Below are 26,356 nucleotides of genomic sequence, written 5' to 3' on the forward strand. Positions count from 1 at the left end.
AATAAAAAAAAATTTCATATCGTAGGAAAATCTCACGGGAACAATTATTATTATTAATAGTTATTATTATTATTAAATTATAGTTATTATTAACAGTTATTTATTTCCAAGTGGTTCGTTCTAAATTCTTGGTTACTTTGTTATCGCGCTGTCAAAGGATTGAAAGAACAGAAACGAACGAGATCTGTTTTTCCAATTTTCCATAGAGAATAACGAAGCGATAGATTACGCGTCGTAAAATAAATAACAATGAGAAAAAAATGGAGGGTTTGCCTTTGGTCGAAGGAAATACGATCGACGTTACGGACGAATGGGTGAAATAAACTCTCGTATATCGTGCGCGGCACCCAACGCTCAGGTCCCCCTCTTTAACGTAGTCACTGAAAATTGCTCTCCTTCCCCTCTATTCTCCCGTTCCTCCAGTCGTTTCCTCCCTCTATATAATTACACGTAAATGCAGAGAGATCGTTAATGCAACAAAGAGATGTCTTGTGAACTTCGTAGTGCGACCTCGAAAGCCGGAGCTGATCATACGGGAGAACGAGCCGAAAGAGCTGCCGCCTGATGTGGTCAGAGGTAATAGTTCTGACTGGTGGTAGTGTGCGACCAAGCGACGACTAAAGTCGTCCAAGAGTGGATTTTCTAACAGTTGCCTAACCGTTTTGCAGATTGCACCCATTTTAATACCGCTGATTTATCGTTAACAACGACATACGCATTTGTATTATCATAATTTTTTATTTTGTTTTTCTTCTTTCATACCCTAATCGGTTTTTTGGTTTGATTAATTCTTCATTTCGTTGTGGAGTGCGAGGATGCTGTAACGTCGAGTAGCGAGACAAAATCATCGTTGCATGACGACGATCTCGAGTCCGCGGTGGAACAATCGTAAAAAATACTTAATGCGAGTATCAAGCGAATTCGTAATTAGGATACGTTCTCGTATCTCTCTTATCGCGTCTTTATCTTAATAACAGAAACGTTGCCTTTCCATACGAGAATTCCTTAACATTGAAACTATTAAGATTTAAATTATTAGCTGCGAATGCGTTACGAGACACGTATGATCGAGAAATAAGAGTTGTTTCTCAAGCACAGCGGACACGAGATCGTCGTGAACCGATTCACTCCGTTCCCAAACGACTAACTCGCTCGGTAAAACCTCTTTAGAGCGAACTCAACGATTTTATCACAGCTTGACTAGACTCCCGAACGCATTCAGAGAACAGAGTCGCCTACCGGGCCATTAGAAATCATAACTATCGCATCGACAACAGCGTATCATCGATGTACGCGATATATAGTGGCGGGATTACCGTCTTACGAGAATATCGGACGAAAGAAAAATATTATTTAATCTCCGTTACAGCCTCAGACAAACCGGACCTGGGTCTCGAGGAGTTGTCGAGCCTGAACGTGAAGTCCCGGTTTCAAGTGTTCGAGAAGGCCGGTACGGAGACCAACGAGATCGAAAGGTCGCCGTCGCAGATCGCTGTCAAGAGGTCTCCCAGTATCTTAAGCAAGCTCGCCAAGTGAGTAATCCATCGTTTCGGTAGAGTCACCTACGTTATTCAGCTCGTCGTATCGTTCTCCTGGCCTCACTCTCTCCTCTCTTGTTCCAACGGCCATATACGATGGCATCGTGGGTCGAGGAGATGGTTCTCAGCCGTGACACAGATTCGTTTCCACCAGTTGGACACAACGAGGACTCTGTGACTCCAGCCACTCGACGTTTTTCTCGGAACGCTGATAATCTTTTAACTTATCATCCTTCTTTTTAATCGAATTCTTCTTTTTCATTTATTTCGCGTTTCCAACTTTTTACTTTACGATTCGTTTCGATAGCAAGTTGGTAGACGAGGCTATTTACAACCGTAGCATTGCGTCGGATATAAAGTACGTAAAAATATTACCCGTAGCTTGAAGGATCGATGGTTCAACGATGAAAATACGTGCAGCGTTGCAGCTTTTTAAATATCCTTTAACATGGCCTTTCTCATTCTCGTTTAGAAGCAACAGTCGGAAAGAATTTCTCCATGCAATTTGTCCCTCGCTAAAGAATCGAAACTGATTAAAAAATTAAAGCTGATACTGGAAACGCGTGCCATCCGTATCGTAAATGCGACTCGATGTTCCAATAGACTAAGAAGAAAGAAACAACGTAGCTCGTTAACCGAAGAAAGTATCGCAAACACGAAAGACTGGCGATTAAGTAACGCGATGAAATATCAAACGTACTAAATATCTGCTAAATATCTGCATCGCTGGAGAATGTGCAAGCGCAGACTTTACGAACATAAAATAGTAGGGCGAACGATGAATTTGCTAACGCACCCGTGATTGCGACAAGATCGTGTTTGATCGATCAGCGATCTTTTCTCGTGGCCATAAGCCAGTGCATAAAAGAACATCGTGAACAGGCACGTGTGTCGGCGTTGCTCGTGCGCCAGGCAATTAAAATTCGTCAGAATGTTTGTGACTACTTTGTACGTCTTTTTGTCCAGATTCCAAGCCAAGGGCATGGATATCGGAGTAGCGGACGAATCTCTGAATGGGATCCCTTACGAAGAGTCGAGCGAGAGCGAGGAGGATGAAGAAGCAGAGGAAACGGAGGGTGAGGAAACGAAGAAACATTTAATTGAAATCGAGACTTTACGTAGTCCGATGTTTCCAGCTCTTCTCTCAGGCTTTTCCCCTCTCTCACTGCGTTCCCTTTGCTCCGATTGAAGGCTGCCGTATTTCCGCGAGAGAGGCAGCTCTTTTTGCAAGCTTTCTCCTTGTACTCGATGGGAATAGCGTCATCGGAAAAGCTTCGCGTAGCGGTTTGACAGCTACGAAATAACGTTTTATCGTCAAGTGCTATAAGCGATTTTCCGTAAGATCGAGCGAATTAAATTCGGTCCGTGGAAGAATTCCTTAGCTGATGGAATTATTTTCTTTATACGATCTTTCCTTCCTTCATCGTCTTGTTCTTTGCTCGATAATACGACCTTTGCTAAACTCTTTATCGAATTTGAAAAACGTTTCTGTTCGTGTCCACGATATTGGAATATTTACCGCGCTATTAACGTCAGAATTATTAATTGCTCCGGTATTTGGAAATTTCCAATCGCTTGAACGAATTTAACGAATCCAAATTAGTCAAACAACGTCGAACAATCCTGAAAGTATAACGAATAATCTTTTCCCTTGAATGAAAAGTTCCAACTACGACGACGAATTACAACTTCGAATTATAAGTTGGAATCGTAACAGAGAATTATAACTAGAAATTATAATTTCGAATTAGAACGTCGAATTGTAACTTGGAATTATAACATCAAATTATAACATCGAATTATAACTACGAGTTACAACCTCAAACGTACAAGTTTCAATCATAACACTGAATTATCATTTATTGTACCATTGCAATGTTAAAACAACGAACTACAACTTTCGATCGCAATCTTCGAATGACGACATCAAAGTATACCTTGGAGTTGTAACGTCGAACAATAGCGTGCGATTAATTCCAAATGGAAGCGTAACTTCTCAAATTATTCGTGTTTCACAGAGCTGGACAACGAGATCGTGAAGGCGAAACGCGCGACCCGCGAGCGTCCCATCAGCTTCACAAAAATGGACGACATAAAGAATCGCTGGGAGACGACCAGTCAGCAAGGGAGACGCGAAGTTCAGCGAGAGGCGAGGAAGGAGGAGATCGCTGGAATTCGTTCGAGATTGTTCATGGTAAAATCGCGTTCGTTTTCGGGCTCGTTGAACCGTTAGCATTCGTTTAATTCCGCGTTTCGAGGAAGAAACGATGAGCGCGGGGCGTTCGACATCGTTTCCAGAGCATCTAAATCGCCGGCGATATAGTGCGGGGGTAATGGCATCGAGCCCATTAGACGTAGACGCAGAAAAACTTGGAGAGAAGGAAATGTAGCGCACGCATTCTCTCTTTACAACGAGCTTTGACGCCGAGTAACATGTGCACTGTAACGATTACGGAGGAACGCATCGCGACTGCGAATGATTTTGCTCGTTTGGTCGGTTGCTCGATCAACCATCGTAGATCCGATATTTTCGAGACAAAGCGCAACGACTTAACCTGGCAACCTGACGATCGATTGACGAGAAGTCGTAGAAGCTGGTAATTAATTAACGAGAGGATCGGAAAGATATAACAGCGAGGTAGGAAAAGGAACAGGAAACTAGCGATCGATGGAGAAAGAGAACATGGAAATAACGATTTGGTGGTCGGTTGATAAAGAAAACGTAAAAATGATAATAATAAAGTGGGAATAATAATCGATCGAACAACGAGAAAAACGTAGAAAGGACAAGTTAACGAGGAACTGATAGAAAGAAGGTAGAAAGTGAAAATTGACAATTTTTTTCCATATAAGGAAAGAAGGTATCGCTCGTAAGTAATCGAACGCTTTGATAGGTTTGTAACAACGTTGTACGAATCGTTGGTGAAACGTACGAATCGAAACGCGTAAATTGTTACTATCTATTTCTAAACGCGCGAGAAAATCGTTTATCAACGCGTAATTCCCACTCGCGATCCTGTAATTGCGTTACGTGTTGCCAAAAATACGCAAGTGTCCGGACAATTTTGAACAGTACTATAATATATCTTTGTGGAAAGATTTATCATCGTCTCGGAGAAACGAGATCAAAGGGTATTTCGTGTAGCTAACGGAAGACTCGATTTCTGTTGCAGGGCAAACAGGGTAAAATGAAGGAGATGTATCAGCAAGCGGTAGCCGGAAGCGAACGCGTGACGAAGATCAATGCGGCCGAAGAGATCCAACACTCGACCCACGCTCGTTCCATCAAAGAACGATTCGAACGAGGCGAGCCCATCGCTGCGTCCGACGACGAGACGGACAGCAAACCGAAACCGGAGAAGGCTGACGAGGAAGTGATCGCAGCAGGTGCATTTTGCCCCGCGAACCAACGTATATTTAGAACCCGTTAAATGTAATTAGCCACATGGATCGGCGGTCGAAAACTGCCAGCGGCGACTGACCGCTGAATTTGCTACCATGTGCGCTAGAAAGATCGTACCTAGAGCGTGCTCTCAAGATAGATATCGTATAGGTCGTATAAGTGGAAGTGCACTAGCTCTAGGCATCTTCTTTACTCTGTATCTGTTATTTGCTCTTGCAAACCGATACTTTGCGAACACTGTTTCGAGATAAATCGATCGATGTTACACAGGGATCAGCAGGAAGTCTCGGTCGCTGTTCCTCGAACTGGACGCCACGGCGGCGAAGACTGGGCGACCGGTGACTCCGGTGAATCCGAAGACACCGGCCGAAGCCCCACGACGTGCCAGAGACGTAAGTTCTCCTTTTATTTGTTTCTATACGTCGATCAACTGTGTTAACACGTTCGAGACCGATGGTATAGTATTATACATATGCCATGCAATATCTCGTCGCAATGACCGACGACAACGTACGTACGCGCGTTATCTGTATTCTTCGCGTCTTCAGTTAATTCTCGGACAATTACGAGCGTAGATAACGTTCATACCTATAACGCGCGTGTTATATAACTTTCTCATTTTTGAAATAAATATCCTTAGTTATTGCACGTCTGTCTTTTTAGAATTTTAACCGAGAAACGCTATTTCGCTCGGATGATACGCATGGTACGTCCAATGAACGTTCGACGTCAAAATTATTGCGGAAACCCGACGACATACCTGTACAGTGTGTGTCACGACGTATTTCTAAATAAAAATTGTCTAAAACGTGATTTTTGTATTCTTATATCGATCAACTTCGCGTATTTTTTTTATCACAAACGTAGAAAAGCTTTCGGTCATTCGGGAGAGTATCGCTCAAAGTCATATCGGTCTCGAATGTGTTAAAATTCCCAAATTTTTATCTCGCTCTTGTTTCGACGAACAAGAAAACTTTTAACGTTACGAAGGCCGGCTATTTCCGTAGAACAGAATATGTTTTCTCATAATCGTAGAGATGTTCGTCAATTTGAAACATCTTATCCTTACGTGGTAAGTCGGAAAATGTTTCTCCAACTTTGCAAGAGCGTTAAGTAGCGTAATCGATTTTCGATGTTGTACGTTTGCCGGTGGTGGGGAGGAGCGCGCATTTTGAATTTGTGATCGACAAGGTTAACGGTTTGAAATCTCCGAACGAAGGCATTCATGGGACGACAAGTCTCGGATGACGTGGTGCGCAGCTCGGACACCACCGAGGAAGTTCAGGTGGAGACCTCGGACATTTCGAATAAATTCAAATTTTTCGAGTCCTACAAGGAACCGGAAAAACAACGCAAGCAGTTCCGAATTACCCCTCCGCGCGATGGTCAAGTTAAGGTTCGAGGCTATTCTCGAGTGCAAAGTGTTCTTGATCGAAGAGTGTGTCTTAATGTTCTAACGAAGATTGCGTTGAGTGAAAAGTAACTCTAATTCTTATCAACCCTTTCAACGCTGAGCTCATACGTCGTTACATACGAATTTTATTTATTCGTCGAATGTCGAGGCTTGCGGCAAAATTTTCTCTGTAGAAACATTTCGATTATTTGAAACGTTTAAATTAACTATCGCCGCTCGAATTCATCTACGTGAAATTATATCGTATCGTATAAACGAAAAGCCACAGGTAGAAGATCAGAGAGCGTTTATTCGCGAACTGCAGTTGTATAAACTGCTTGTCCCCGGACAGGTTCGCGTAAAAAGCTGATCGAGTTCTACCGTATAATTACCGCGATGACACACATTTTTTAACGATTACGTGTTCACCGTTTTAAAAGCTGACATACGAGGAATACGCGTTACTTTTGTTCCAAATCGTTCGACGCTGTTATCGCAACGCGTTTGCCACGACGTTTTAACTCACAGTGAAAGGGTTAACATAATTCTAGCGTGTGATTTTTTCCATTCGAAGACTAATAATCCCCGTAACGTAACTCAACAGCTTATCGCATGAAATGTCTCCACCTCGATAAAAATCGCGTTGCATGGATAATCACCGACGTAATCACCGTCTATATCTCCGAATTCCTTAAATCATCGAACCGTAGTCACTCGACCAATCGCTTCCCACTTGTCGATGTAAAATCGCGACGAGAATTACCTGGCGTATTCGTCCGCGTTCACGCAACGTATCTCGCGTGAAAAATATTTCACTTTCCCGAGCTTATCGATCTTTCTTCCAACTATTAACGGCGGAATCGTAGTTAAGGAGATCGGTCCTTGATAAAAGAGGCCGAGGAAGCTCGTGAAAGCTCGGAGCCCGCGAATACAACGTACAGTGCCACTTGATTCCATGGCTGTCCTTGAACCCCCTCGAGTGGTCAGCAGCCATACTTTTACCGTTAGTATTCCTACATCCTTCCATTCGTGAAGAGAGAGAACAGACCGATGTAGAGGCGAGCACACCACCGTGTGGCCCTCCCAGTAACTCACGAAGGGGGAACACAGTAAGAGCCGTGCGTCCTCTTCGTGTGAACGGCATAGCAACCGCCGACACGCTGCTGCCAGTTCGGAGTTTGCCGGGGCCAACGAAACAAAAGGTTCCCTCGTGACGTCTTTCTCTTCGTCTCTTCGTTTCGATTTCCCATTTTTTCCCTCGTTCGCGTCGCCGTCGCCGTGGAAGCTGCATTTTCCCGGTATTGCTCCGCCGTCCCAGGGACAACGAAAATTAAAAGTGAGTAAAATCATCGCGTTACGTCCGATAGAACGACGAAATATTGCTGCACGACTTGTAGAACGTACGCGTGAACGGATGGATACGCTGTGGCGCACGGAGATATTCGAATGCTTCTAGAAAGATTTTATACGAATGCATCGTGTGTGTTTTACGAAACATTTTGGAACTCTGTGAGCTGTAAGAAGGTACCGTTATCGCGATTACGTTAGCAAAGAAATTTGAAAATGTATCTCGCAGGTTACGAGATATCTGGCGTAAATACGCGTTTAACGTAGTGAAATTATCTAAATGGTCGATTATCTACCGTATTAACGATCCACGATATTCGGTAATTAGACTTCTTAGAGCTATGCATTTACCATGGCTGTTGAAATTAGCCGATGAAATTGTTAAATGTTTTGCATAACGCGCGTATTATACCCGTAAAAGTTTCCTGTGCTAAGCGTTCTCGTATATTTTTACGAGCCGCTATACGTCTCTCGTGCTTCAACTCTGTTAAACCCGCTTTTTACACGGTTAGTTTTTATGTTTCGACGTCCCGTGGTCCAAGGCCACTCGGGATAGGCAAGCGAACAGGAAGAGGCGGTTAAATATTCTCCGGCTCTCGTTTTGCGCTGTTTTATACGTGTTACAACTTACTCGTCGCTAGTATCTCGTAACGCGACACAGCGCGATCAAGAAGAATTTCTGAAAAATCGTTTTTCGGAGCTAAGAAACGCTGGTCACCGGGTATATTCGTTCGTCGTCCGACTCTCGTTTTTGCGCTGTTTTATAAATGGTAATGGGATTTGTTGTTGGAACTTGGTAATGGAACGGGAAGTGATTAAGAAGAACTCGCGGAAGAAGGCTGTTTGTGGAATGGCGATATCAATCATCGAGTTTTCCTATGGATCTTGGGAAAAGTTGAGACAAACGTTGAGTTGAACGAAGCGTGTGCGATCGGTGGTAGCCAAATTGCCGGTGTTCGTTGACCGATAGCATGAAATATTGAAAAAATACATGATCGGTGTAGAAAATTGCCCGCTTTCTCGAATCCACTTATCCGCAATAACGGTACAAACACTGTCGATATAGTTAACGTGCAATGCAAATGCATACGCTTTCCTTTTGAACAGAACTATCGATCGGTTTGCGAAAGAAAGACTTTCTTCTTTTTCGTTCGCCTCGTGGCCTGCGCTTTTAGTCGGCCACTGGTAGAATACAAAGGAGCGCGTCAAAGAATCTATAGAAAACACTCGTAGACATTGTATATCTCGGTCGAATCAGTGTGAAAACAAACGAGATCGTTTAAAGCGAAATGTCTCCTTAATTACACACCGTGTTATTGAATCTTCCCGTACGAAGCGATAAAAATGTTGCTCTTTAATTGTCGTCATTGTCCGTGTTATCTCGCGTGAGGCAATAAATGAATGGAACGAAAGGCGAAATAAATCACCTTCTCAACGCGATGCTCCATCTTGTTTTAAATAAAAAGTAGCGAAACGTCATTAATAAAGATTCGTACGGGGCAACTCGAACTAATTAGCTTTCTCCCGGCGTAAACCTATAAATCTGCGATCGTTGCACGGTGAAACCTTACTCTTGTTCACGTTTTGCATCGGTTGTAACTACAACGAAAGATACGTGGTCGGTGCGACTATTCTCTTCTTTTTTTTTCTTTCTTTATTCTCGCAACATTCTATCTCGCAACTCTGGTATTTTCCTGGTCGACGTGTCTGGCAGGTAATATCCCGTGAAACACGTTCCTCCGCGAATCGTGTGCATCGTAGGGACGGCCAACAGAACCCAGTCGATTCTGCATTGTCATCGCGTCTTCAGCTTACCTGCTGCTCAGGTAGAAATCCAACGGAGACGCTGTACACGTATAAAACCATTCGAGCTGACTCAGAGGTGCTGCGATTCGTGGAAAGAAATACCTTTATTCCCTTGATTTCCTGCCTAGCCTCGCGTGTTCTCGCTTTAACCAACCACTTGAATAGCCAATAACAATCGAACGCAAGTAATAGCAATTGCAGTCGCATCTCGTGTTTATTCATGGGCGACACGTTTCTTTCTGTTGATTTCTAAAGTTAGACAAGAATTAACCATCGGTGTATTAACCCTTTGTGGTTTGAATTGCATTTTTGGAATTTTCCCTTATTTCGCTTATAATCGATGAACCAGTTTTCTACGCATTCTTTAGATAATTCGCAGTTTTTTTTTTTAATATAAACTTCAACGTGAAATCTTCTGAGGAAGAATAGCTACACCTACGATTAGTTGCTACTATCAAATGGTCGTTGTTCGTGATCCAGCACTTTTGCACGCTACTGTGCGTTAACATATTTTTATCGAATCGAATTGCAAGGTAAAAAATATAGCGTCGAGTTCGGTTCAACATGGAACCACAGAACCACAGAAACTTAAGATCTTTGTGTTTTCTCAACGTTTATAAAAGATTCGTTTCGACAGATGGACTCCCCGGAACGTGAGATCTATCGTGACCCGGACGTAGTCAGAGCTGAAGACAGGGTAAACGAAGTGGTGCACACGGACACCGCCAGAAAGATGCTGTCGATCTTCCGGCAAATGGAAGAGAACGCGTGCAAGAAAGAGCTTCCAAATGGACCCAAACCTTTGAAGCGTTTCACACCACCACCAGAGGACAAATACGCAAAACCAACAGCCTCAGACTCCGAAGAGGTAGAGGACGAAGATGGTGACGAGTCTGAAGGCGAAGACAGCACCGAGGAAAGGGATCCAAACTACGTACGAGCTTCCGACAAGGTTCGTATACGGTATACGCGGATAGGTGTCATTGTTCTCGAACGCAATAAATGGTAGCGTTTATTAACACGAAGTCAAGGTACCCGGTCCTTGAGATTCCTGCGTTATGAATATGCACGAAGAATCGTGGGAAGAGTGGCTGTAAGGTGTCTGATAGCGACGCAGATATGCAGATGAAGGACACCTGTCGCTGCCTTCCGAATAACGTGAAATTACATTAACAGAGGCATCGTGAATCTATCGCGAGAATCTTGCCCATTTCTAAAGAATGTCGTCTAGAAAATCTTAATAGAGACGCAAAAACGAGAAAGGATTTTCTGTTAGATTAATCGACAAGTTATCGTCGGATTGTGTTCGGACGTTTAAAAGCGTCTTTAAAAAGAAAAAAGAAAAACTTGCAAAAATCTAAAAGAAAGATAAATATATCGAGCTAAAGTAATTAACGAAATACCACAGGCATCGTTATACGTAGAAATTATGGAAACACGTATTTCAGGTAGAAGACGAGTTTCTGAAGCAAGCACAGAACGCAGCCCGCGCAAAAACCTTGTGCGCGAAATTCGAGCATTGGGAAGAAACGGACGGAAAGACGACGTCGAGTAATCAACATATCGCAGAGATGGAAATTGCTCAAAACACCACCGGAGAACAGCAGAGCATAGAGTCTGCCAGCAGTCTGAGAGCCCGTTTCGAGTCGCTCGGCTCGCAAACGAACGAGTCGCCGCGCACACCGAAGGTCAAAGTCAATCGATTCGTGGTGAGTACTCTTTCGTAGCAACTACTTCGTTCATATCCATTCATCCTCATCCGAGCAGCTCATTGATCGAGACTCGAATGACAGCTCTGGAATTTTTTTCTCTCTTTTGGTGTATCAAAAATATCCATTTGATTTCCAATCGCACTGCATATAATAGAAACCACTTTATTTTTCTTCTTCTCCTGTGTGTTCGATGTATAATTTTCTTTTTTTTTTTTTTTTTTCATTATCTTTTGAGTGTGAAGCGTGGCTCGTTTATCGCATGGTGTGCCTTGATAATCGTTGTTTAACCCTTGGAAGCTATCATAGGTAAAATTTTACAGCCGGTAGGAAGTTTGTTTGAAAATATTATCGCCACGCAATAAAAACGTCACGACGTTATTCTGTTTGTAATTATTAGACTGCCAAGTTTTATACAAATGTAGCTGTAGACGCTAGTTTCTTCGATGATAGCTCTTAAGGGTCGATTCTCTCAATTTTGTACAAAACCTTGGTATATTTTTTATTTTCTCTTGCCAATGTATGCGCAAAATGTGTGAATTTTCTATCAAAGCACGATCTACTTGCCCTGCGACGACAGCAACATAATGCTATTTATGTTTAGTTACGATATTTTTATTTTTAATTTCTTCCTACGACGAGTAACTTTGTATGGGTCGTTGTAATATAACTGTACGCTCAACGAATTTATCAACTATAGTAATTACTGAAATGTCCAGCGATAGAAATAACCTGTTTCGTTTTATATCTCGTGAAATATTTGATGATTCTTTGAGCGTACGCAAGATATACCGTACACTGTTCAAAAACAGTTAGAGGATCGTTTTTCCTCTCGCTCATTTATACATCTTTTTTATCGACTAACTAAATCTATTAATCACATCGTTAATCAAAAACTTCTATGATCGTAAAATTAGAAATTGATAAAACTGAGCAAAGAACGAGATTGAAACGTACGTAACGATTCGAAAGCAACTCGTCTTCCGTTAATAGCTTAAAATCAATCTCTGTCTACAGAGATCGTATCGATGAAGCGTTCGTTCAGGGAAATTCTCCATCTGTATCCAATTATCCATCTGTATTCTATTAATCGATATAGTAAAACTGTTCGTAATATCCTCTAATCAGCTTGAGCAGTGTATCACGAATTTCAGTTTCGTTATCAGTAGTTACACGAACTAACGCGAGCCGCTGACAAAAGCATCTAAAAGAGGAAACATAGAAACTGGACCTCGGCAAGCCAAAAAAAAAAAAAAAAGAGCATAATAATTATTCCTCGCAAGAATGGTAACCGCACTAAACAAAACAAATTCTACACAGCATGACTAGTTAGCGTGATACCTGTGAAGTGTGCCGATGTGTCTGGTAATTTTGGTCTTGAGATTGCCGCCTGCAAAGTGTTGACCAAGCTTTCATTCGACTATGATCTAGTGATACTATTCTCTGTTGAACGCGAACAGTAAATGGTGGAGCGGAAGTGGAGGATCGATACGGCCCAAGAGGATGGACCGAGGAGCCTGAGAAAAATGGAGCGAATAGAATTAAAGGATACGCGAAACAAGCACACGATTACACACACAATGTGGATCACGAATTCGTAGAAATCTTGCGCTGCAATGGAAAAATGACAGTCGACAGCTTCGTTGTTCGGATCATTGTGCGATTTTTACGTTTTTTTAGAAGTCTTTTTCTAACAAAGCGTTCTGTTAGTGAATCTAGCGTAGATTGTATCATATTGTATCGTATTATCGCGAGAGGCAACGAACGAAAGATATCGGATACGTCGAGCACACCGCGTGCGTTAAAAGAAAAACCTAGGCCTGGCGAAGTAATTTAAGCGGATCAATCGATGGAATTGAAACTCGTAATTATTTTAAGCGTCGCCTGTGTTCCGTAGTTACCTGTGCGCTCCGATCCATGTGCTCGACGTGTCCATGAAATAATTCACGATCGTTTTAACGCTCTCGCTAACTCGTTTCCCCGCCGCATGAACGTGTCGTTGCCACTCGGTTACCAAGTGGCATTCTTCCAGTCAACCTTTTACACGAAACGATATACTTTTCGACGGATATACGAAAGTTTGTACGACAGATGTACGTGGCCAGTGATATTCTATCTTCGATGCAGGTAGAGGCGAGAACAATAGCAACGAAACATTTATATATTTCGTATCGCGTGCCAAACGGAGGTTGGAATTGCATCGTTAGATCAGTTGTTGCTAGTCCATTTTTAAACGAATGATCGAAGCGTAGCATTTATTGATCTTATAAGGAAACGATAAGTATCGATTTTAGCCGCTAGTTTCTCATTGATTTTGCACTTTGCCGATGTTCATGTACAGTTGTGAGCGATAGCTTACGTGTCGTAAGGAACTTTGTTTCAACGTTGTTTTAGGAAATCACAAATGGGTGCCAAATTTATTCAAACGACGGCTATTTCTATCTTGTCTACCTGCATCGTTTAGATTTTCCACGCTTAACCGACATTCTCATTTTTTGCCAGTGCCAAGAGAAAATCAGAGGCGATAGGATAAGAAAGTCGAAGACCTTAGGAAAGAGGGCCTTTGAGAATCGTAACGAACACTTTTCATGACATTTTGGGAAAGATATCTGTGCCGTTTCATCGCGTGTACTGTATCAGTGCGATCTAAGTTTCGAATGAAACGCGGTAAGCAGCCAATTCGCAACAGGAAACCTGCAAATACAAATTCGAAGCATCGAATCGAGAGATTAAGATTGCACCGTAGAATCAAGATCCGAGCTAGACTTATTTAGAATCTACGAGCTTTTCGACTGCTTTACAGAGTTTCGAGTCTTTTTACAGCATGTCGCGCGGTAGATTGTCATCGCTATCTACCGATAGAAATGATCAGAGAACGAAAAAACTAATCACCGACTCATCGTTGCCTGGAACTCGACGGATCTTCTCACTGATACGTCCCAAAAAATCATAATATCGTTTTTACAAAGATAAATTTACAATTATATATACATTTGTACGTATTTATGCGACAAAAGTTTAGTATAATACGATTAGCTGCCTGCGAGTCCTTTTGCATAATCGAACCAACGTTATTCTTACAATTTGTCGAGCTACAAGTAATAAATTTCCAATATGAATAAATTTTCTTAAATCGATGACGTTATTCCACCAAATTCGATCATCGAAGAAACATTTCATACGCATATACATAATATAGTAGTATTACGTTTCGTAATAAACTAAATGAAATATTACAGGTGAATTTCGCTAGCTAGAAATCATCCGATTATCAGAAAATAGTCAAATCGTAAAAAAAAATCCACGATCTACGACTCTCTTCTCTTATCCATCGATGCTATTGGTTAAATAAAAAAGTGTTGTGCAAAGGGACTCTAATGATCGAACGCTTGCATTCAAAGGGTTCACGTACTATTGCGAAGGTTCCAAAATTGGTGAAGAATTTTCCAGATTTTCCAGTGCAACGAGAGAATCTGAAAAATCGAACGTCAGAGCTTCGTTCCTTACGTAAGAGATAAACCGACCTCGAGTCTCACACGAACGTTATCGAATAGGCTTTTTATATAATTTTTATAATGTTCGGTCGATGAACGATACTAGGGAGCCTCGTCGTAGCCGTTAGGGTTAGGGTCTTCTACGATGGCATTACGCGACGAAGGTAAAAAAGAAAGAGAAGAAAGAAAAAAGAAAGAAAGAAAGAAGGAAAGAGAGGGCAAATATTAATTCCTTCACCATTGCCAACGCGGGCGCACAGTACGCATTCATATACGTATACATATAAATATATATATGTTTATCATAGAAGAACGACGTGTATCGAATCCCCCATGATCTATTTAGACGAGCGCACCCCATTCAGAAGGAGAAAGGGAACAGCCCCTGAAATTGATTTCGATCGCGTTGGGAACGAGACGTTGGCACATGGCGTTTCATTCGTCGATATTCTAATGGTATTTTCTGGATGAAATTGCGTTTAAGTTAGTCTGTTAACCAGGCCATTCTTTGACCAGTAACTCGTATAATTAAACGTTAACAAATACGAATCAATTGCAATAGGATCGGCTTTAATCTTTGCACGAATGTAAATATTATACATTTTATTTTGAACAAAAACGAAGTAACAAGTAAAAACGTAAGGAAAGATTGTTGATTCAAACGACGAATTAATTCGTCTTCCTCGGTTAACAGGTTATCGATCTCGGTAGACTGGCGAGAAATGACGGTGGAAACAGGGCTTAATTTTCTAATTCTTGGTTCGCACGTACGCCACAGGAATTGCAACGAGAGAGAATGAAAGCGCGAGAGAGAATGCGAGAGAGAAAACGGTGAATTAACAGTGAAAACCGAATCGAAGTACAATTTCGGGGTTCTCTCGAAACCTATTCCTTTTTCTTCCTACGTCAATCAGAGGATGTCGAAGGAGGTGCAATGTTTTAGAGGCATTAGCGAACTTTTTTTAAATCAAAAACAAACTTAAGTATTATAATAGAGAGAACAAGATCGAAAAGGTATATATATTCTCTACGCGACTTGGTATCTCCTATCCTTCGTTGATGATATATCGATCGAGGGATTCTCTTAATCGACGATGAAATTTAAGTGCAATAATTTTAAGGGTTGTCGAGAACGAAAACACGCAATTGTTTGTTGTTAATCGGCGAGAGAAATATTTATGTAAGCAATTAGTTAATCGATCGATCGCTTAATTCTTTCACGGCCTACTATGCGATGATTTTCACGTGTAGACTTTCGTTGCGTCTTTGGATTGTATAATTTTTAGCGAGGTATCATATTCTTGTTCTTTACCTTTCACGTGTAACAATTTATTACGACCATATTACAAATGATAAATAAAAAAGGCACATCCTGAAATGAAAATACGTATGGTGTGAATTGCGTGATAGAAATCGGAACACTTTCACAGATATTCTATAGAAAAGGCGCAGTGCAATGTATACCTAAGTTCTTTCAGTTTCATCTATCAACGACAGTCGGCCTTTGGAATTCTTCTTATCGAAGATCTCTTTCGAAAACGTAATAACGATCACATGCACATGTTCATCTCTTTTCCTCATTAATCCATCACACACTTCTCATCCAGCACTTTTTTGTTCACCACTCATTTTGCTTTCTTCCAATCTAAAATCGACGCAGGAGATTCAAGCGAGCTGTACGGACGTGTGCGAGAGCTGCGAAAAGAAAGTGTACCCCCTAGAAAAAGTGGAGACAAATAACAAAATATTTCACAAACAGTGCTTCCGGTGTCAGCAGTGCAATTGTGTGCTAAGGTAACGTTTGCAATCTTCGCTGAAACTTATTCCCTTTTCTCCCTGTAACCAACCTAACCCCCCCTCCACCGTCTCTGTTCTCTCTTCCTTCAGCACCAACCGATATATTACAAATGCCATTATATCATCTGTAAGACGTTAAAAAAACAAGAGGCTATATTTGCAAGATATGATTTCTAGAATCGTATCTTATAAATATCGCCCATTTTTTTTTAACACCCTGTATAGCTGGAACAAGGAAAATAAACGATCGTTTTTTCCATACAGGATGGACACGTTCACCTTAAATAATGGTAAACTCTACTGCATCCCGCACTTCAAGCAGCTGTTCATCACACGAGGAAACTACGACGAAGGTTTCGGCGTGGATCCACACAAGAATAAATGGACGACCAGCTCGAACAATCCGACGAGTCCATCGCCGATCGCCGTTTCGAACGGCGATCTTTGATTTCTCGCGGATTCTCGCATGTTGTAATTAAAAGAAGAAGGGAGAAAACGATGAAATAAAAGCCCTCGGCGGCTATGAAACTGCTGTTTATGCGAACGAAGCAAGATCCGAATTGGTCGGGCAGCAGCAGAGAAAGATCCGTGGATACTTGAATTTTCCAAAGACAACTGCCGCATCAACTTGCGAGTCGATCAAACTGACCGCGAATCGTTTTTAGATTCCTTTCGAATTATGTAACTAATCGCGCCCTAATCACGTTATTAATCGACAAGACTCGCGACGAAGATTTCATTTCGTCTATCGTCCTCCCTATTTCCTTGCTGTCATTTTTAAGTATTTTATTTTTTAGACTTGTAGACTCCCCTATTTGCCAATGCCCTATTTTAAATTCCGCTTAAATATTTGTTACATTTATTAAAATTATTATTATTATTATTATTAATATTATTATTATTTTTTACTTGTATAACTCTTGGTATTATTTTATTATATATGTTGTATAATACAGAATTTCATTGCGCTTTATAAAATATCGCGATCATTCATTCACCTTTTGAAGATTTTTGAAACGGTTTTTCATACATCGTGCTCCTTTCATATATATAGCGAAGGTAAGTATTTTGTATAACAAATTGATATATTGGAGAAATTATTGCCCAAGATTTTGGAAAATTTCTTTAATTTTGACAAGCGATAGAATATTGCAACTACTGAAGAAGCACGAAGAACGAATCCTCCAGAACCCAAGCAATCTGGTATTAATATTCCACGTGAAAAATCAAAAAGTACCTCCTTAAGTAGAACATAATTCCTAATATTACGTATCTAAGACAGGAATTAGTATTATTTTAATAGTACATACTATTAATCATTTAAATTAGTACGTTCAGTATTTTTGTTTCAAACTGATGTATTTTATTAATCGCAGAAATCCTTGCCGCATTCTTAACTACGTTCTAGTAAATAAATCAATACTATATTGGGATAAGAATTTTTAGAAATATTCCACGGCATTGCACGCAGCTATCCTTTTAGGAGAAGGCGTTTCAGAGGTCATTGGACAGACAGGCGAATGGCCAATAAATATATTGCCCCACGAGCTTACCCGCCTTTTATCTCATTTCATTTCCTGGAAATGCCCTGAGGCACCTTTTTCTTTTACGTACTTTTACATCTTAACATTAATTACTTATCGTATGTCTCCTTTTATTTCCGTCTATTCTCCCGAGCTGACAGGAAGAGAAATACTCTATTCATTATCTTTCACGATTACGTAACGTTGCAAATAATGCGGTGCATCTCTGCAGATGGCGTAATAGTCGTATCAATGACGCATCGCTAGCAATCGTTACCATCCACGTGTATTAATTATTCGCATCTTTGTGTTTTTCTTTCGTTTATCTCAATTTATTAAGTATCGCGCTTCTTAAAGCAGATGATCAGAGAATCTGTGTAATTCCAATATCAATCTTTCGTGATAAATAATACGATGTTATTTTCAAAATAAGACAACTGTCACAGTGATATCAGAGAGGAAATGTGAGTGCTCGTGTTTATGATTCTGGTTGTTCCCAGACTGGTACTGCCCTCAGCGGTCAGATGTTGGAAGTGTTCCACGGTAGCATATACAAGAACCTACTTAGTTCTACTACAAAGTATACTCGCTGTGATTCCACGCTACAAGAGCCTATTTCATTGTATGATTCTACGGAAAAGTTCATACTTTTCCATCCGAGATAGACAAGTATGAGAATAATAAAATGGCGCAATAATTACACTTAGTTACCTCAGAAAGAGAAATTAATTGTTTATTACATCTTTTTTTAGGGAAAAAAGATAATATTTCCTGCCAAACGATAATAAATCAGAGGAATGACGCAATAACTTTAATATATTCTCTATACAGGATAAGTTTTTAGGTTTAATATTAAATTTATTTCCCTCGCGATAATGTTGTTGTTATAATTAAAAATAAATTTCATTTTAAAAGTAATTTCAGTAGTTGATAGGCTACGAATAATATATCTGAGGTGACGTATCTGCAGAAAAAGAACCTCTCGGTAATTGCATAGTCGTCATCATCACTGAGTTGATCGAATGTTGTGATCGTTTGGGGTTGTTTGGCATTTGCAAGTGTTCCGCAGACTAATAAAACCAGTTAACTCGAAGAACCATCCACTATTGTGGGAAAAAGCTATTGAAACAAGTGCTAACAACTAGAAATAACAAGTAAACTAGCAATAATGAGAATCAACTAGAGATGACAAGCAAGTATTTGCTTTGTTACGACTACGTATCACGAGTACAGCTCGGTGATGAGTGACATTCAAGAACGCTGTTTATGAACATGCTCTTGCACATTTAAGTAAACTTTTATGACTGCTACTCGCGAACACTGGTAGTTAAAATTTCCGAACCCCAATCAACATCGTAATAGTGTCCGGAAAGATAAATCCACAATGTCCACAATGGAAATATCCGCCAGTGGGAACGTGCTCTGTAATCTCAACAGTCCTGAGAGCTGTTCGCGAACTGGAAACGAACAGAGGATTTCCACTGGAGAATTTGTACGGGAACAGTTCACAAACTCCAGTGTTCGACCAGTGGGAACCGACCTCAAAGATGACAACTAGCAACTACCAACGATGGCGATTAACGTAAAGACGCTTCGCTGTATTCTAAAGTTACCGCATTGCATTTCCATAATAAATAAGACAAAAGAAAGTTTGAGTTTTGAGTAAAAAATCTCAGCTTGTCGCAGATCTTTACATGTTGCCGAATGTTTCGACTCTCAGTCCCTCCATCTCTTTCATTCTTGTTTAAAAAGAGAGATTTTCGTTTCTTGTTTAAAAAGATTATAATAAACAATTTCTCTTTCTCAGGCATTCCTTAATTATCGCGTGATTTTGTTATTCTCATACCTATCTATCTTGGATAGAAAAGTATGAACAGTTCCATAGAACCGTACAACGAAATAGGTTCTTGTAGCGTGGAGCCACACAGCTAAGTATACCTCGTTTATGGTGGAATTGAATAGGTTCTTGTATATGCTAGCGCGAACACTTTCAACACTTGGCTGCGTGGTAATGGCAGCACCTATACCGTGGAACTACTAGAACAATAAGCGTGAGCATTCTAATTTTCTCTCGGTTGTTATCATTGTTTATTTCGAACAGAGAGTACCAAAGTACAATCAGCTAGTTACTTTCTTCGTCGTAACCTCTAGCGGGAAATTGGCAACGCTTTCAAACAGGAACAGTAAGCATGCACCATGATTGTTTAATCCATTCAAGACTCATTAATTATTTCTTCACATTATATTTCCAACTTCTTAATTTTTAAAGTTCCTAAATTTAAAATTTACGAATTCTCACGTGCTCAGATTTTCTAATTATCAAATTTTTAAGTTCTCAAATTTTTTCATTTGTTATTGTGCAGTAATATTGTATTTTCACATATTATTTCATTGCTTGGTCGTTGATGGATTAAATAACAGCTCTTTCTACGTATCCTTTTGCAACACAATCGACGTTTCAGATGGAAATCTGCATCGATTCTATAGAATCGGCGAAAAACGCGATCAGAGGTGGTGCAACGAGACTCGAAGTTTGCTCTGCCCTTTCCGAGGGTGGTTTAACGCCCACTCCTGGCTTTATTCAATTACTCAAAACCATTTCACCGTTACCACTCTACGCTATGCTTCGAACACGTTCTGGAAACTTTATATACACGAAGGAAGAAATGGATGTTATGCTACTGGATTTAGAACTATTGAAAGAACACGGTGCTAGTGGATTCGTTTTTGGTGCATTGACACCAGACAACGAAATTGATGTAAAATCTTGTCAGGACATTCTTTCTGCTGCTCGACCATTACCAGTAACCTTTCATCGAGCCTTCGACGAAGTCAACGACCCCTTAAAATCCTTGCAAATTTTAATAAACCTCGGTTTTAAAAGGGTTCTGACTTCTGGCCAGAAGGATACTGCCGAGGAGGGGTTAGAATTGATACAGAAGCTCGTTCAAGAGGCTCAAAATAAAATTATTGTGATGCCAGGTTCTGGTATTACTAAAGATAATATCTTAAAAATAAAAGTGGCATCTGGAGCGGAAGAGTTTCATGCATCTGCTAGAAAGATGATAACTTCGCATGGTACAAATAGAGTTAAAATTGGCGCTAATAAAGAAACTTGTATCATGGTGACTGACAAGGAAATGGTAGAAGAAATGATTCGAACTATTTCAGTTGTTTCTTGAATATGATTTTGATGATTTCCATGATTTTATCAACACTTTCAACAATTCTACTTGTCAAAAACACTAATAAATAATAGTTCATAATAAACGAATATTTATCAAAAAATTTTTACAACTTTATATTAGACAAAAAGATGTTTCAAATTGTCTGAATTTCGATCTCAATAAAAATTGATAAAATGTTGAATCATGTTTGAACGTAAATTGCAATATCTATTGTTCCGTAAAGTACGAAATCGAGAAAAAATACGACGATATGAGTTACGCAGATACACTAACTTTAAAGCGGCATAAAAGGCACGAAAAAGTGCGCGCAATAGCAAAATTAAATTAATAATGTAAGTTATATAAATAAATACTTGTATGAAAAAATGATTGGAATGCTAGTATTGTGATTTTATAAAAATATAATTTCCTATCTCGATTAGACACTGTAATATCAACACAAATATCCTTAAAATGCAAACGTATTCTTCTGCACAATAAGTTCAGCAGATGTCAGCGTTTAAATCGTAATGGTTTCACAGTACATAGAATAAGTAGAATCTATGTTACGCGTTGGAAATTATGTATGAGAAAGGATTACCTTATTCTGTCGCGAAGAATAGAGAACAATCATTCGATGATTCAGAACCTTTGAAATTATCTCGACGTCCTTCTTTATGCATGCAGAAAGTTAACTCGGAGTCTACATTTCATCATAGTTTTTCTTTAAAAATTAATTTTTAAATAATCATTACTCTAATATCAGTCTAGTATTTCAATAATATATGCTCTACTATAAACTGTACGTATGCACATTGATATTAATTGTTAGTATACCATTAAACATGAAATTTGAATCCTCCAAACCCCATAAACACTATCAAGGTCCTCTTGCATAATTGAATTAGTATCATTAGTAAGATATTACAAGTTACAGGTCACATGTTACCGACACTATTAAATTCCCTTGCATAATCACAATAAGCTTGGTGATAAAATAAACGAAATTGTACATCACAATTACAAGTCATCTGATTGTTCTATATCAGCCATTTTTATTTTTACGTTCCAATTGTACGAATACCCTTGTCCTTCGCTGTACGTAAATTACTTTATTTATATTTTCCAAAAATATTACATTTCCCATTGATATGGTAATGTCCAATTAATATCCTATAATATTACAACTTTTACCTTATTTTATCGTTTAATCCTTAATGAGTTAACATTTCGATCGGTCTCAACAAAAATTATGCGTTCGACTTGAAGTGGCCACTTGCATAGTATCATAATGGCGGGTTTTCATAGATCGCTCAAGAGACACGAGTGTTGCAAGCGATGCAATAATTTCGCGACGAATATCTTTGCGACTAATTTCGAATTGCAAAGATTTGCGCAACAGGTCGGTGCATAAGGGGTCCTCGCATGCGGAAGATGACGGCACTAGCGACCAACTGCAGACCGTGCACTTTCGATTTACGGGGCAACGTGAAGAATAGTGCGTACATGCACGCACACTTGCATTAGGTCTGTGGAATCGAAAGCTACTTGACACGTATATACGTGTAAAAAAACACACACGAGCACAGAATCGATGTATACGTTTGTAACGCATTTACGGTTTCGTGGTGCAATCACAAACATACTTGATTGTGTGTACGCGCGCGCGCGTTGCCATCAGTGAACGGGAATTTGAAAATAACCTCGGAAGGTAGAAACGATCGAGAGGGAAACACTTATTTCAAAACCTAACGTTAATGTCCAGTTTCGCAAGAAATTTCTGTTTTTTATGTACATTACTAACCATCTTTCAATGCTCATCGATATAGAGAAATGTCACAAAATTGATTATTAACTGGATAATGTGTCGACAATAGAAAATAGGATTTCCTTTTTATGCAGATTTCCATGAATTCTTCGAAATTTATCGACATAAAAGAAATACGAGACTAAATGTAAGATTAATTATTAATCGAATAATTTATCAATGCTACGAGATTGGCTAATACTAAAACTACCATACTTCTTAAAGTATAAAACTTGTATCGAAAAAGATATTACGATCTTGTTATGAGTATAACTTGTAGAACTTGTTATGAGTATATATACTATGTGTATTCTATAAAACGCTTTTCACTTTTCTTTCATTCTTTGATAAGACACACCCATCATTGTTACATTATATATATGGGGTTACATTGATAAAGTCTGAAACAGATGTAAAAATGTATATAGAAGCTACAAGATATTTAGTGCAAATACATATTTTTCAGAGATCATAAAAGTATTTAAACTATCCATTATTCAATATATTAGTTAGCCTCAATATTCAGCGAGGATATTTATAATTTTTTACTAATTACTTATATACATTTTCAGATTGGCCTCAAATTTTATCAATATAATCATGATACCAATGTCTCGTTACATGTATAAAACGAACAAGTGTATAACATGATGTTATCGATAAAAGTTTTCTATGATGAGTATTCGAATATTACACTTTCACGAACCATTGTACACAAAAACTACATAGTGCAAATAATGATTTATAAAAACTGTACCGCTCTAAATTCACAAAATTCCTACGAAGGTTATATAATCAACCGCTCTGATAGTTCCACTATAAAAGAAACAATTAAACTTTGTCACTTACCGAAAACCAAATGGCGCGCAATGACAAATCAGCCATTCAATCTGCCTTTCGAATAATCTCCAGTATTGTTCACTTACAGACAGGATCACCGTCGATCCGAAAGTCCTATGCAAATGAATAATCAAGTAATCGATCGTTTAAAGTTGATATACAAGTTTCTTACCTGCGGAAGCGATAAAGAAAAACACGATCATTGGAATCTGGCACGAAGGATCAAGGGGTCGAGATTTTTTAGCAATGTTGCCAACTGCTTCGTCGCCCATAAGTTGACCAGTGGGGAGCGTATGTATTTACCGGCAAGTGGCAGACGCGCGCGCATACCCCTGTAAGGTGCGTCGGCCTAGAGAATGTGTGTTGGTACGTGAACGCTCGACTGCCGGTGGCTGTGCGTTATTGCTCAACTGGACTCGTCTCTCAGTGCGAGAAAGACGTTCAAACCGTTCGGGCGTCCTCATCCGTGCATTCAAACCTCGTCCTTCCTTCTCCGTGAACTGCCACGGTGCATATCTCGTTTTGATTCCCTTTGTCTCATCTCGCGACGGTCCATCCGTTCCCCTCATGTAACCTAGAAATACACGGAGGAATATCCGAACACGGTCCGCAGACGCATTTTCGCAACTTGCATTGGAATGCAAGGTTATTTTCGTATCACTGAATGTGTGACAAGTGTGAAAAATATACTGCAACTTTGCATCAATATCAATTTTCTCACTTACGTGCGAAGACACCTGATTTGATTCACGTTGTGAACAGACATGTTCAAAAGTAACAACATCGTTTTATCGTATATGTGTTATCAAGAATTGGCAAGGACCTGAAATACACACACAATTATACTTATTCGACGTACGTTAAAGTATTTGTCAAGATATAAATCAGGCGCGGAGACACGATATCGCCAAGGTAACTTTGCCAACATTTTAAAATAGGTGCATCACACAATGTAATACTGTGCTGCAGAAATCGCGCGAGAAACTCATGTCATCCGTTCGATTCTATGAAAGCATCCAGTTGCAAGAGTAACCATGTATTATATTTCGATTCTCGAAGTTTCTGACAAAATGTATATATGCACTTCCTGTATTGTATATAGTACTTCCTCTTTAACATGTAAAAAAGCCAGTGGTTGCAATGTATCACCGATTTCATGCGTGTTACGATGTAGACGCGTGCTCGGTCTTATGAAATCAAAGAGGTGACGAGTGAAGTCGGGGAAGTGTAACGAGGAAGCAATGGAAAAGCTGTACGGGTATTAAATTCTCAATTCACCATATGTGCAATCTCGTTAGTTGTATGTATATATCTGACAGTTTGAAATGTAGAAATTTACATAATATTTCACAAAACCCTTTATAGTTGACCTACTTTCATTCGAGGCTAGTAAATGAAAGCATACGTTCTTTTAAAAATACGTTCTTTCTGCTCCAAATAAAACCATCGCTTATATCAAACTGTATGATACACTTCTCTATGAGCCAAGTTATATGTTGCACGTGTCTGTCGTATATATGTACAAGTTGTATATCTGGTACAATAATACATTATATATATAGATATCTATCTTCGATATTAATGGAAAGCAAATCAGCAACTACCATTTGATTTAATTTGAAAATACAAACCAGGTGTCTATTCGAATTGACCTTTTTATTTATTATTATTATTATATTTCTCAGCTTAGTACATATACAGTGTATTTCAAAAGTGTGAAAATCACCTGCCACATGATCACACGTGGTCAGTTGAATTTTTTGGATGGCCTAGAAAAATATTTTTAAAAGATGCGAAAGCCTCTTATAATATTGCCTGGCATTCGTGACACGCATTATGGCTTTGATTCAACGAAAGTAGGTTATATTCGTAAATGTCATTTTTAATTCGAACTACTATCTTAGCTAGAGAAAGATTTTTCGATCCCTTAATTAAAAATTATCAAATAACACTTTCATATGATATCTCGATATTTTGGACTTAATAAAGTACAAAAATAGCGGGATATTAACGATTACTTTAGCTGCTAAGAAAGATCATAAGACAAAGGTTTAATCTCGATGAGAGTATCTCGATGTGTACTTTCGATTTTTTTACATACGACACGAGCAACCCAAATAAGACTTGAATAACCCAAGTTACGTGTGTAGCACGAGAGGTGCATTTCTATCGAGTATTTTAGTCATTCGTATCGTTTATCCACGTTGCGCTGGACAAACCAAGAGAGGCGATAGCAAATCCCTCGGAACCGTTCACGGTCTCTAACGGTACTATTTTTTTCTTTGCGAATAACTGGTCAATGATCGCACAGATCAACAGAGAGAACGGATCATGGTTTCGACTTTGACGAAATCTCGACTTTTACCAGTTTTACATAAGACGTAAGAAGTAACGGAAGGGAATTTGCCGAACGGTACGGAATAGCAATTAGAACTCGTCGAATGACGCACGCGCAACACTTTCACATAACACGAACACGTAAACTGTAGAAAAACGCCGCATCACATGGTCCACGCGTAACTGGAGCGACAT

At 39.6% G+C, this 26,356-nt stretch overlaps 3 protein-coding genes and 1 long non-coding RNA gene across 22 annotated transcripts in view; 3 read left to right on the forward strand and 1 right to left on the reverse strand.

The window, feature by feature from the left end:
- LOC117240183 overlaps positions 1–17,208 on the forward strand; it is a 74,932-nt gene extending 57,724 nt beyond the window's left edge. For 14 of the 18 annotated variants that reach the window (XM_033506090.1, XM_033506092.1, XM_033506094.1 and 11 more), the window contains 11 exons: positions 505–576; positions 1,370–1,532; positions 2,505–2,614; positions 3,557–3,732; positions 4,712–4,925; positions 5,212–5,333; positions 6,161–6,337; positions 10,125–10,439; positions 10,936–11,196; positions 16,351–16,484; positions 16,752–17,208. In XM_033506090.1, coding sequence (XP_033361981.1) covers positions 505–576; positions 1,370–1,532; positions 2,505–2,614; positions 3,557–3,732; positions 4,712–4,925; positions 5,212–5,333; positions 6,161–6,337; positions 10,125–10,439; positions 10,936–11,196; positions 16,351–16,484; positions 16,752–16,935 — 1,928 coding nt within the window. In that variant the 3' untranslated portion in view covers positions 16,936–17,208. Of the gene's footprint in view, positions 1–504; positions 577–1,369; positions 1,533–2,504; positions 2,615–3,556; positions 3,733–4,711; positions 4,926–5,211; positions 5,334–6,160; positions 6,338–10,124; positions 10,440–10,935; positions 11,197–12,656; positions 16,075–16,350; positions 16,485–16,751 lie in introns of those variants that run through there. The other 4 variants (XM_033506102.1, XM_033506103.1, XM_033506098.1 and 1 more) reach the window with 4 other exon arrangements.
- LOC117240210 overlaps positions 1–24,202 on the reverse strand; it is a 66,508-nt gene extending 42,306 nt beyond the window's left edge. Inside the window, exons 1-2 of the long non-coding RNA XR_004494639.1 lie at positions 23,997–24,202; positions 23,834–23,938 (exon numbers count right to left, since the gene is read on the reverse strand). This is a non-coding gene — a long non-coding RNA (uncharacterized LOC117240210). The remainder of the gene's footprint in view (positions 1–23,833; positions 23,939–23,996) is intronic.
- LOC117240202 (copper homeostasis protein cutC homolog) lies at positions 18,294–21,570 on the forward strand. 2 transcript variants are annotated; one of them, XM_033506158.1, is made up of 3 exons: positions 18,294–18,474; positions 20,112–20,193; positions 20,473–21,570. In XM_033506158.1, the coding sequence occupies exon 3, from the start codon at positions 20,473–20,475 to the stop codon at positions 21,190–21,192; it is 720 nt and encodes a 239-aa protein (XP_033362049.1). In that variant the 5' UTR covers positions 18,294–18,474; positions 20,112–20,193; the 3' UTR covers positions 21,193–21,570. The 2 variants fall into 2 exon arrangements, with proteins under 2 accessions (XP_033362049.1, XP_033362050.1); XM_033506159.1 differs by lacking the exon at positions 18,294–18,474 and adding an exon at positions 18,551–18,679 and having other exon boundaries at positions 18,763–20,193.
- A 71-nt stretch (positions 24,203–24,273) lies between the features above and the next one.
- The window catches only part of LOC117240189 (ABC transporter G family member 20), a 50,947-nt gene continuing 48,864 nt past the window's right edge, over positions 24,274–26,356 (forward strand). Inside the window, exon 1 of the mRNA XM_033506134.1 lies at positions 24,274–24,736. The gene's annotated coding sequence lies outside the window, so the exon portion shown is untranslated. The remainder of the gene's footprint in view (positions 24,737–26,356) is intronic.

This window comes from Bombus vosnesenskii, unplaced genomic scaffold (assembly GCF_011952255.1).
Source record: "Bombus vosnesenskii isolate JDL3184/JDL3185 unplaced genomic scaffold, Bvos_JDL3184-5_v1.1 scf7180000014579, whole genome shotgun sequence".
Lineage (NCBI taxonomy): Eukaryota > Metazoa > Arthropoda > Insecta > Hymenoptera > Apidae > Bombus > Bombus vosnesenskii.